Raw genomic sequence first — 12,839 nt, 5'->3', positions numbered from 1 at the left:
TTGTTGTGTCTTGTTGCTTTTCTTCTTTTGTCTCTCCTCTATCCACTCACCCCAACCGGTCGAGGCAGAAGGCCGCCCACCAAGAGCCGGTGTCTGTCAGAGGTTTCTTCTGTTAAAGGGAGTTTTTCCTCCCCACTGTCGCCAAATGCTTGCTCAAGGGGGATTTGTTGGGTTTTCCCTATGTAATAATATTGATAACAGTAAGGTCTAGACCTTTGTAAAGTGTCCTGAGATGACTTTTGTTGTGATTTGGCGCTATACAAATAAAATTTGATTTGATTTGAACCCTAAAACCAAGTCTTAACCATAAAAAGGTGCTTCAGAAAATGATTTGGCCAACATGTTTAATTTACAAACATCCCATATATCAAAACATAAGATCTCATTAAAGATGAGAAATAAAACACACCACATTTCTCTTCTCTGCTGCGAAGGTCTGATTGTTTTCTCTTCTCAGTCTCTGGATTCTGGACTGTGGGTTGGACAAAACCAGACACCCAACGAGTTCACCGTGGGCTCTGGGAAACTTTGGACCTTTTTCTCTATTTTAAGATATTTTATAAACATAACAGCAAATAATCTGCAGGCTAATCAATAATGAAAACAGTCACAGCCTTTGCAGTTGTGTGTCTCCAACCAACCAGTCAAATTCACAGGAACGGGACAGACACGACGTCACTGTGACCTTTGACCCTTGATCACCAAAGATGGAAGGTGGCCAGTCGTGCCAATTTGAAGAAATGCCCTCAGGGCGCTCTAGAAGTCGGCCTCTCAGCCGACACACAGTCAGACTGGGTGGGTCTGTCCAGATGAGCTCCACAGGTCTGCGGTTGTCACTGAGCTTCGTCACCAACTTATTTCAGACCTGTGGGGACCAGTGGCTGCTCTCTGGCCACACTGAGGGTTAACTATAGTTTTGGAGAGTGGCATGGGTGTGGACTCTGTGGTCTCACATGCAGCTCCACATCTTGTACATAGAAGGGACTGTTTTGTTTCAGAAGTCAACAGTGAATAAAACTGCACAACCCCCTTCTGTAAGATACACACCGATCTATTTTCTGCCTGAAGTCAACATCAGTGACAGTTTGCTCTAATGTTACCCTCAGAGTAAACCAAAGCTCGCTCACTGTTAGGACACAGTAAGAACTGCCTGAAGATGACTGAGGTTGTATCAGACACAAAGGATCCGTCTAACTTCTAGAGAGACGCACTTCTGTCAACAGCTCACCTTCTGGCAGGACGCAGAGAAGGTTCCGGCGAACGTTCAGTTCTCGCAGAGCTTTGAGTCTGCCGATGTGACGAGGCAGAGCCGTGATCTCGTTGCAGCTTATGTCCTGCAGAGCACAGAACAACAACACGACTCATGTTCACAGCTGTCAAAGCTTCCGGGTGCATTTTGTCACATTACAGCACAAAGCAACATGATTCTAGTGAACAAAGGGTTTTATTTGTTTCTTGAAAGCTTTTGTGTTGCATAAGAGCCAACAGCAGCTCTCCTTCCTGACGACACACTGCTGGTGGACTGTTTGCCTTCCAGCAAGGTCGAGCAGCGTCTCACCAGCTCCATGAGGCCGTGCAGCTGTCCGACGGTCTCGGGCAGGCTCACCAGCTTGTTTTTGCTGGCATTGAGGACTCTCAGAGGCAGACCACACAGACAGGCCGGAAGATTTTTTTTCTGCAACACAAACATCACTCACTCCGTCATGTGGACAAATCAACGCATACATTATGATCATGACACTTTATAAGACAGAAAGCAGAAAGGTTCAAGTGTTTTACATGAAGCAAGAACAACTGAAAACAGAAAGTCATTTTTTACCAGGAAGTTGGAATTACAGGTTATAAAGGTGCCTTTAAACCAGGGGTGTCAAACTCAATCACACAGGGGGCCAAAACTCAAAGCACACTTTAGGTCTCGGGGCGAACAGGATAAAATTTGTTGAACAGACTAAAACTAAACATTTTTTAAACATAAATATGAATCGAAACAGACAGAATACAATATTGTTCCAAAATAAATAAACTTGAACTTAAAATGAGCAATCGTATTTCTGCTAAGGCTTTGCAAACACCTGCTTTTTGTCTGGACACAAGACGTCGCACACTTTCATCATGCAGCTCTTCAGAAACTCTCCCTCGGTAAATGGCGGGGCTGATTTGGCTATCTCTGCTGCAATAAAACTTGCTTTCACAGCAGCTTCACTGTGTGATTTCGCTTTGGTGAAAATGTCTGCTGTGATGTCAGATTCCTCTTCAACTCCTCTACCTTCTGCTCTGCATTCACGTTTTTTTTGTCCTGATGTTTTGTCTCGTAGTGCTGTCTTAGGTTATATTCCTTAATTACAGCCACATTAGCTCCACAAATAAGACACACAAGTTTACCAGCAATGTCAGTAAACATATACTCAGCCTCCCACCAGTTTTCAAAGGCTCTGTTTTAAGAATCAACTTTTCTCTTGGCCACTGTTAGGGGCTAGCTTTGACTTGAAATTAGGGTTGTATATATCACCAGACGCTTGATTGATCTGACGTAACTGACGCGGGAACGATCGCAGGTAGTGTACGTTCGGTAAGGCAGCTGTTGCACTGCATTGTGGGATTTGTAGTTTGTGTGTTATCGGTGCTTCATATCGCTGGGCCATTAAAAAAAAGATATATAAAATGAGTGGGCCGGATGTGGCCTGCGGGCCTTGAGTTTGACGCATGTGCTTTAAACTGTCAGTTCGATAAATGTGTATTACACCTTTTAAAGAAACAAACAATTTATCAAGACAAATTCTATTAAGGTATGATCATTTCTACTGAGAGTTTCAAGGACGTTAGGGGTAAATGAATGAGAGCAGAGATACAATCTAAAGACCATATGAATAATTTAACACCTAATCTTCAAACGCAGCATTAAAACTTAAAGGAGACATAAACAGTTAATGTATGAAAGAATCAACATGTTCTATAATGTGATTTCACACTGGAGTGTTTACTGCTGTTAGTTCTGTACCGTACAGAGGCCAGAAAGGCCCGTGAGAAAAAAGTATATACATCAACACTTTCCTTTTCCTGTGTGTGAGCGTAAAGATATCAGACACATACATTTTCAATTAGATCTCCAACTATTATTTTATTAACAGAATGTTCTACAGATTATCTTCTCTAATAATCAGTCGCTCCATAAAATGTCAGGAAAAAGCAAAAACTGTCTATTAGCGTTTTCCCAAACCTTTTTAATCTTTCATTTGCTTCTTCTGTCCAATGAGCAGCACAAAGATCCAAAGATACTGAGTTTAGTAGCAGATCAAACAAATAAAAGCCTCAGACTGTGGCAACTAAGAAGCTTGTTCCTGCAGTCTCAGAATTTGTGCTTAACACAAGACTTTACTGATTAATCAGTTAAAATAAATGGCAGTTAATTTTCTGTCGATGAACTAATCAAATATTTTCGGCACTAGATGCAATTAACATATCATGCACCAGCAGGTTTGTGTTTACAGAAACAACACAATCAGTTGTTCCCTTGCCTCACACAGCTGCGCTGTCTCTAAATCTTCTGATCCTCTTTGTGATGGAGCCGAGACGCACATTCACACTGAAACTACAACAACAGCTCTGCTGCTCCACTGCATGTGTGTGTGTGTGTGTGTGTGTGTGTGTGTGTGTGTCTCACAGGAGGAGTCTGCTGGAGCCTGTGTGTGGTTTCAGCTACTGGCTAAATGTTCAGACACAAAGTTGGGTTTAATGTCAGCTTCACCTGATGTATAAAAACAGTAAAATGCCACCTGTGCACCAGTGACAGAATCAGCTATCTAACTAGCAGGCTAGCTGGTGGACTGCATGATGCAAATGTATTGTACACTCAGCTTAGCACTAAATTGCTATATAAAGTTAGCTAAACTATGCTAACAGGCCAGGTACTGTAATCAGGTAACAATCAACTTAATAATAAACAATAATCACATTTATTGGCCAAGTATGTTACACACAAGGAATCTTTTTCCGGCACAGAACCGAGGCAGCCATCTGCAGCGCCAACTCAACAGATGGTTCTAACCATCGTGGGCAACTTGGGGGTTCAGTGTGTTGTCCAAGGACACTTCAACATGTGGACTGCAGGCAGTGAGATTCAAACCTCAGATCCTCTAGTGGGGAGACGACCACTCTACCCACTGAACCACAGTCGCACACATGAACAGTGTATAGCAGCCTCTGATTAGTTTAACCCCTCAGTAGAACATAAAAAATTTCTTCTTTAAGCAAAAATGTGTTAAGGCTGCAGGAATTATTAACTATCAGCTCTGTATTTTATCTGTGTTAAGTCAGTCGTCTGCATGCAGCCACCCCTGGTAGGCTAGTGGTTAAGGCGCAGTGCTCTCGCTGCAGCGCCCCGGGTTTGAGTCCAGGTTGCGTCAGGAAGGGCATCTGCCGTAAAACATGTGCCAAATGTCAACATGCGAGTCGTCAGTGTGACGATTCTCTGTGGCGGCCCCTAAAACGGGAAAAACCGAAAGTGACTTTCCTTTCCTTTCAGGTTAGACATCTGCATGCAGTGGGAGAATCTAATGATAGCCTCTTTCCTATTGACTCATCATCTCAATGACATATAAACGCCTCCTGCCCAATATTTTCTCTACGACTCACACACTTCTGCTTTGAGTAAAGTCTGAACTTTAAATTGCACCTAATGACACTGCACTATGGAGGCGGCCATAAGCAGCAGTGGAAGAGAAGGTTGTACAATGTCTGATACATCAAATTGTTTAATGTGTCCCGGCTCACATTAGGCTTCTCTGTTGTCGTTTACCAGACTCTGTGTTGTCGTGTGATTTCCACTTCATTCACTTCAAGTTCATATCAGTTCATCCAGCCAGAGCACTTCGTCTGGGGTGAAAAATCACTTTAATGTCCACCACACATCTAAATCACTTACTACAAATAAAGGAAGGAAAGCAAAACAACATCTTTCATAAGCAGACACACAAGCACACATACTACACAAGAACACACTCCATCCACACAGCACTGCACAGACTGTGAAGGGCCCTGTGACTCAGCTCTGAAAATAACATTCAGGAAACGTATCAGTGAGTGTATCCAGCTGTTCTCTCTCTCTTTTTCTCTCTATTACACACACACACACACACACACACACACACACACACACACAGACAATGGAAAAAGCATTGTTGCACTAAGCGTTGGCTCCTCAAAGTTGGCAAAGCTTCAGGGACTCAACAAGATCTGTAACCATCTGTGGGAACTGTGTGTGTGCTGCGAGTAGCCACAGTGGAATCGATGAAATCTCACAGTTGTAAAGTATGTAAACACCACAGTGGTGAGATGAAGTATATTAAAACAGCAACACAACCTCTTTGAGTATTATTTGTCACTTTCAGGGAGACAGTAAAGCCAAACAGTCTGTAGCTGTGGTAGGCTGCAGGCAGGCTACAGGACAACAACGCCATGTTAACATCTGCACACTGATGGTGCCGACATGTTGATGTTTAAAAGAAATGTTATTAGCTTTGTATGCTGGCATGCATAGTGTATATTTACGTAGTACAGTTCATTTTCTGATACGTTTCATGTTATGTCAACTGACAGGAGTCAGGATTTTGATTGTCTGTACTTGGACAGCGCTCTCTGACCCTAATGACAGCCTACTGGTGCTGTAAAGACATGCAGAGCAAAGCGTGCACAGCTTTGACACAACTAAATCAAAAGGAACATCCTGAACATCCTGTTTCACATGTGACAGTGAGTCACTGGACTTTAAGGATACTTAAAATAAAGCTGCATTATTCATGAAGAGGAAGGAAGAGGGTTTGTGTGTGCATGTGCAGGGTGACAGTGTGTTTATTCATACTATGAAGTGCTGCTGTCAATGTGTATCTACAGGTATCTGATTCATTATGAGGAGCCTGCAGGTGTGAAGCAAAGCAGCAGAGAGGAAGAGATCTGATTCACTATAAAACTAGACCGCAGCACTCAGAGCACGCCAACCTCCGCCAGGACAGTTCAGATTTCCCATCATTTCACCTAAAAGCAGTCTGACCCTCATAATATGCATGTGTGTTTGGAAAACTAGGGAATACAATTACACTAGACTTATTTAAGTTTTCAAAGCTTTCTCTGAGAGGTTTCCAGATGTGTGACCGTGAACACGATGAAGCTGAGCGCGTCTAGTTCAAAGATCTGCCTCAGTTCTGCAGCTCCTCTCTAAAGGGCTGAAAGATGAACTCCTGCATGCAATATCTGCATCAGTTTGGAAAGTACTGCTTCAGACACAAGGAACAGGCTGTACTGACCAGTAACAGCTGCATCATACCCAGAATGAAAGTGTCCTTAAGCTCACAGCTTCTCTCTGGTACAGTCGAGACAGGGTGGATGAAACTAATGTGTGTGCGTGTGTGTACCTGAGGTTTAAGGAGGTGAGCGACTGCAGGCCGATGATGCTGTCTGGGATGGTCCTGAGGCAGTTGTGATACAGGTTTAGTGTCTCCAGGGCGACCAGGTGGCAGATGTCTGAAGGCATGTCGGCCAGTCGGTTCTTTGACAGATCTGCAGTCACAAGGCCAATAACTTCTGTTACAAAAGGAAACAGGACTACTTGAACAAAACTAGTTTTAAAGCAAAGTGAATAAACATAAAAAACACTTCTACCAGTTCAAAAGTACTTCACAACCCATGTAGTGTGGGGTGAGGCCTCAGATTTGTTGTGGTGGTTGTACAATATCTATGGTGAAGAGACAAAATGCCACAGTTTCTTACATGACTGTCTGCTCTGCACAGCATCCTCAGCCATTTTTAGATCAGAGCAGCAACAGGCTGATAATTAATTTAAAGAAATGCCCTCTGCCGGACCACAGTGTAATCTACTTATATTTTACCCATAGTACATCAACCCTATAATCACTGGTATAAATGAGGTGGACATAACAACAGAAACACCTGTCAGTACAGCACAGTACAGGTGAACAGCAGCACAACCTCCAGCCTCCACAGTAACCACACAGGTGAGAATCAGCACCTCTGTGAAACAGCCTGAACATCATTGCCTTCACGGAGGAGGACTTACTGCAGCACTGCTGGGTTAGACTGACTCAGTTTGAGACAATTGTTCCTAATAAACCAACCAGGGTGCAGGAAATAAGTGAATAAAGTGACATCTAAATCATGCAGGTGGAACAGCAGCAGAGAAACTTTCCTGAGGTCCATCTGTGGTGGGGCTGTTTGGAGGGAGGGGCAGGGGTCAGGTGCTCCAAGCCAGAGGTGGTGATGTCATATCCTGCTGCAGCTCAGCAACAACAACAGCTGCAGCCAAATAAGGCCATGAAGTGTCAGGGCCAGTCACTCCACATTGTTGCATCGAGGCTGAACTCAGACTCTTGAAAACAGATTTTGTTTTGTTAGCAGGGTAAAAAAAAAAAGAATGAGAGTTCACTTCCTCTGGTGGCAACAATCATAGACAAGTTGCCAGTGATGTGTTTTTGCCTTCACACTGTCTAATTAAAATTGAGCAAGGGCCAATATAAGCGAAAAGCACACTGTGCATCAGACGGACGTCTCCTCGCTCTTCAAGAAACTTCTCTCGACACCATGTATGTTTATTCTCCAGGTTCTTTAAATTAGCAGTCCCCAACCTTTTTTGTACCAGGGACCGGTTTCATGCATGAAAACTATTCTGTGGACCGGGTAGAGGTGCGGGGGTTCCAATAACAAAAACCTTTGTCAGTTCATAGTATGTAATCCGAATGCAACAGTTACACCTTATATTAGGCAATTACAATAATTCTACACTATAATATCAACTCACCATAATGCAGAATCAGTGGGAGCACTGGGCTTGTTTCCCTGCAACTAGAAAAAAATTCCAAGGGCTTGTCTTTTAATGCAGGGTGTTTTGTCTCAATGTGGGAAGCATTTTTGAGGGTTTTATGGCTTCATTATCTAGTCGGTCACCGCAAATTATGCATAGCGGGTGTGGAGCTTGTGTATCACCTGTTACGATTAACCTGTAACTTAGGTAGGAATCATGGTATTTTCTTTTAAATGCAGCTTTCTTTTTGCTGGCAGTCTGTGACCCTTCTGCTGTCCCATCATTTGCTCGTTCCTTCCCGAAAAAGCTCTCCAGTGAATTTTGCTTTTGGCTAATTTTTTTTAAAGGGTTAGCTTGTGTTGCTGATGCGTAAAATGGCGTGCCAGAGTCAAGTGCGGTAGTGAGGCAAGGACGGAAACAGCCGTTTTTCAAACTAAGACTAATTAAAGAAAAATAACTATAATTTTAACCACGAAATTTTTTCTTTGTGGCCCGGTACCAAATGATCCACGGACAGGTACTGGTCCGGTGGACCGGGGGTTGGGGACCCCTGCAATGACTGTGGTTCCCTGATAGACTAGTGGTTAGCCCATGTTCAAGTCACGGTTGCGTCAGGAAGGGCATTCAGCGTAAATCACGTGCCAAATGTCAACATGCTGAAAGTGACATTCATTCATTCTTTAAATCCTTACCTAAATGTTTAAAGTCCTGGTAACAGTTTTTTATGAGCTGGTCCCTGGTGGAGATGAAACTGGTCAACAAACATGAGCTGACACACAGAAATTCAACGGCTGGTTGTTTCCCCCGCTTTCACTGTTTGTGTTACACTAAGCCAAACACAGATGAACCTGACACTGAAATTACATCAGCTTCTATCAAACATCTGTTCTATGTGAGGAGATCAGCCCAACAATCAATGCACATATAAATGTATGTGATGATTACATTTATATTAATTGTTTGACCTCAAAGTATCAGAACATGAGACAGAGATGTTTGACTAACACTCCAAAACCCAGAAATACTGAGTGATACAAAACTAAAACATCCTCCTCTTTGAGAAATTGCAGTCAATTATTAAATAGCTCTGGTGCAAATTAACTGAGTGTGCAGCTTCAGAACTAATAAAAATGAATGTGTCTTTCTACTGTAACCAGTAGTTTAACGGAGCTACACACAGACCTGACTGTACACACTGCAGCAGCAACACATGGACGTTCAATCATGGCTGCATCTGAGCGTCAGCAGCGCAGGCAGCGTTGCATCATGAGTCACACGGTCACAGGAAGTGCTATTTAAAACCATGTGGTTGAGAAACAAAGGGCCAGTCAGTCGTGCTTTCATCCTGCGCGCAAACAAGAGCAATCTGACGCAACTGCTGGCTGCAAACACACTGCTGTTACTGGCACTGTGTGTGTGTGTGTGTGTGAGACCCCCTGCCAACACCATCATGTCTCCCTAACCTCTAAAATAACACCAGAAATGGTAGTGTGGTAGCCTTAAAGAAAACCATCCCGCTGCAACATATCAGACCCCCCCTCCCCCATACACACTGTTCCAGCTATCTTTACCCAGCCCTCACCTAAACATGGTTCTCAGGAGAAACTCTTTGAAGGTGTTCTCATGTCCCCACAATGATGAAATACAATGGGTCCACACAGCTACAGAAATGCAAAGCACACACCCAAACTAACAGAGAGCTGCATTAAGGGCACATCGATCTCAGACACACATCTGTCAGGCTGCATCTGAAAGTGTCTAAACATGATGTCATGTGAGGTGACAAGTTTCGGGCCTGACATCATGAGACATACACAGCGTTTACTGCTACTACTGACTGGGCCTGACTAATACTTCAACATGGCCAGTACCATCACAGATATCTAAGTTAGTGAATACCTTGGTCACGGTTCCTAAACACAATGATTTAAAGAATCCTTTTCAAAACCTGAGGTTTGTGTTACTGCAGCTGCACCGATCAGATCCAACCTGTCGACTGCATTGGCCTTCACAGGTTCACAATAAATGCATCTGTTCATTTGCTGCAGTGAGCCTGGTGTAATGCACGGAGCTGCTGCTGTTTGCTGCAGAATACAATGGTGGAACCAAAAGTGATGTCAGTGGAGCCGAGGAGTGAGCTGATGTTGCTAAAAATGGAGCAGATGCTGTTGATCTGAAGCACATTTTCTGCACTTGTTGCCAGGGGATCATTCTCAAACACTGTGAATGAAGGAACATTAGATTGTACATGTTGAATAAAGCCTGACAAAGGGAAAGGTCCAGAAAACGATGACTTACACGTGATTAACAACAACCCTTTTGCAAGAAAATGGAGGAGTGTAGCAGGTCACCGAAAAGCACAGAGAAACCAGAGGTGTAGAACTGAGTAGGATGAAAACACACACAGGGAAAGCTTCATACAGTGTAGGCTGTATATCTACATGTTTTTAAGGAACCTTGTGCAAAGACAAACAACTGTCTGGCTCAGTTGAGGCTCTGTGTTTCGCCACTTTGCCACTACACAGAACTAGTCACCACTGAATAGCTGAGCCATGTTTGTTATTTTTGCATTTTTCATACAAGCACAATCATGCGCTTCAGCCCCACATCAACAACGCTTGAGCCACAGTTGTTGTTCAGGGTGTAACAGCATTCACACAGCTCACAATTCATCTGAGGTCAAAGTCAGTTTTAACAGGTTTACTGTACAGAGCAGTGAAGTACACAAATAGAAATGCACACACTGCAGAACCAGACACTTCACAGTCGGGTTAGAGTGAAAACGTGTCATGAGATAATACCAATAGATTCAGATTTCGCTCCCACACTGCTCCTCCACCGGTAGGACGTCTGACATTTCTGATGACACACGCTGCGTGACTGTGCGAGCTTACGGCCAAATTCAGCCCTGTGAACTAGTCTCGACTTGCAGCATCAGGCGGCAGCAGAGATCACCAACTGAACCGGCTGTGAGCAGCTTCTCGAGGTGTCTGTGCTGTTGCTGATTGTCAGCTGCTGATAAAGGTGCCCATGAAGCCAGCGGTGCTCAGATCAGGACTGCTGCTGCATGCACTATGTTAATTCAATTTTCAATTCAGTTTTATTTGTATAATGCCAAATCACAACAAAAGTTGTTGAGAGACATTCTTTTATGTGTACTCAGTTGTAATGTGTAGTCATGCTGTTTCCACCACTGTGGGGCGTAGTTTTTGTGAGCGCACCCATTTTGTTTTTAGCGGGAAGGTCTGAGTTCGGTTGGGGTCGTCACACTTGAAGAGTGTAGACGCGTGTTATTCTTTGTCCCAATAAAATATGCTAAGAGAGCTAAAAGATATTATTGCCTCCGTCAAATTCTTCCCGAGTTCAACGCTGATGAAGCTGCAAAGCTTAACAAAAGTAATCTCAGGACACTTTACAAAGGTCTAGACCTTACTGTTTTCATTATTATCACAGAGGGAAAACCCAACAAATCCCCCTTGAGCAAGCACTTAGCAACAGTGGGGAGTAGTAGGGAACGATTAATTGCATTTGCGATTAAATCGCCTTCACGTAAAACACGATTTTCTAATCGCAATAGGTGCAATTATAGTCTGGTCACGTGACACGCGAGCGCAATCTGCAGATGGCGCAGCATCTTGTCACACGAGCTGTACCATAACTTGTTACTTGACCTGCTGTAAAATGGCCTCGGGCTCAACACAACCGGACCCTGAACCAGAAACTTTAGTGCCAAAGAGGAGCAGCAGTTCCGCTGTGTGGGACTATTTTGGGTTTAAAAAGGAAGATGTCGCGCAGCGTCAGGTATTGTGCAAAACCTGCCTTGCTAGCGTTGCTACCTCACGTGGTAACACAACAAACTTGATTCAGCACTTGAAAAAACACCACAAAGCCATGCATGATAGTTGCTTATCTAACATGCAGCAGACCGGTTCAAGTAAGCCAATTACCACCAGGCAGGCATCACTGACAGAAATGTTTGAAAGTGTAACTCCTTATGAACACACTTCAAAACGCCACGTGGAAATTACTAAAGCGGTAACAGAATTCATCGCGAAAGACCTGATGCCCATCAATACGGTGACAAAGCCTGGGTTCGCGGCATTAATCAACACACTGGATAAACGTTACAGCTTGCCCTCGCGCACATATTTTAGCCAGGTCGCCATACCAGAGCTACACAAAAAATGTAAACAAAGTCGCTGCGGAGCTGAAAGCAACAAGAGTTTTTCGCCGCAACAACCGACATGTGGTCAAGTCTCTCAGCGGAGCCCTATCAAAGTCTTATGGTGCATTTCATTACTGAAGACCTCGACCTCAAAGCTCGCTGCCTTCAAACTGCTTACTTCCCAGAAGCCCACACGGGGGAAAATATTGCAGCCGGCCTGAGAAAGGGGCTTGCTAGCTGGGATCTCCACGAAGAGAACCTTGTCTGCATTACGACGGACAATGCAACAAATATGGTGAAAGCAGCACAGCTCAATGAATGGACAAGGCTACAGTGTTTCGGGCATAGCATTGCCATTGCATCTTGCCATTGGTAAGTTTTCATCTCGTGTGTGTGACTGTATGGGCGAGAAAAAAGTGTGAGTGTGTGTTTGCGTGCGTTGCGTGAGAGTGACACTGCGTCCCAATTCGGCTATATGCCCTATGCCGAATGTACTGTTTTTGATATGAGAAAGTATGGAAATTTGAGTGTAACAGGTATGGGACATACTAAATCTACTTTCATACTACTTAGTACTGATAGTATGCAAATTGGGATGCTGCCTGCGTGTATGTAGGACTGGGCGAAATATTGCATGGGATTGTCATGCGCATCTCGTCAGTAAAGCCGGTTCCCTGATACATCGCTCATCCCTATTTGACTAGTTTTTGAATAAGTGAGAGAATGTATGTAAAATGTATATGTACAATGTCTATGCATAATGTATATGTAAAATGTATAATAGTGATAGCCTCAATCAAATTGTATGAATTACTTAATTTTATTTATTATTATTATTATTATTATTATTATTACTGATTTTTT

General features: G+C 43.5%; 1 protein-coding gene across 1 annotated transcript in view; it reads right to left on the bottom strand.

Moving 5' to 3' along the window:
- The window catches only part of lrch1 (leucine-rich repeats and calponin homology (CH) domain containing 1), a 70,940-nt gene that overhangs the window by 32,938 nt on the left and 25,163 nt on the right, over window positions 1-12,839 (bottom strand). The window contains 3 exon segments of the mRNA XM_020621569.1: window positions 1,229-1,334; window positions 1,559-1,675; window positions 6,398-6,552. Of these exon segments, the coding sequence (XP_020477225.1) occupies window positions 1,229-1,334; window positions 1,559-1,675; window positions 6,398-6,552 (378 nt within the window).

Source organism: Monopterus albus, unplaced genomic scaffold (assembly GCF_001952655.1).
Source record: "Monopterus albus unplaced genomic scaffold, M_albus_1.0 scaffold261.1, whole genome shotgun sequence".
NCBI classification, from domain to species: Eukaryota; Metazoa; Chordata; class Actinopteri; order Synbranchiformes; family Synbranchidae; genus Monopterus; species Monopterus albus.
The sequence above is the reverse complement of the archived record's forward strand: the minus strand, read 5'-3'. Positions and strand labels throughout refer to the sequence as shown.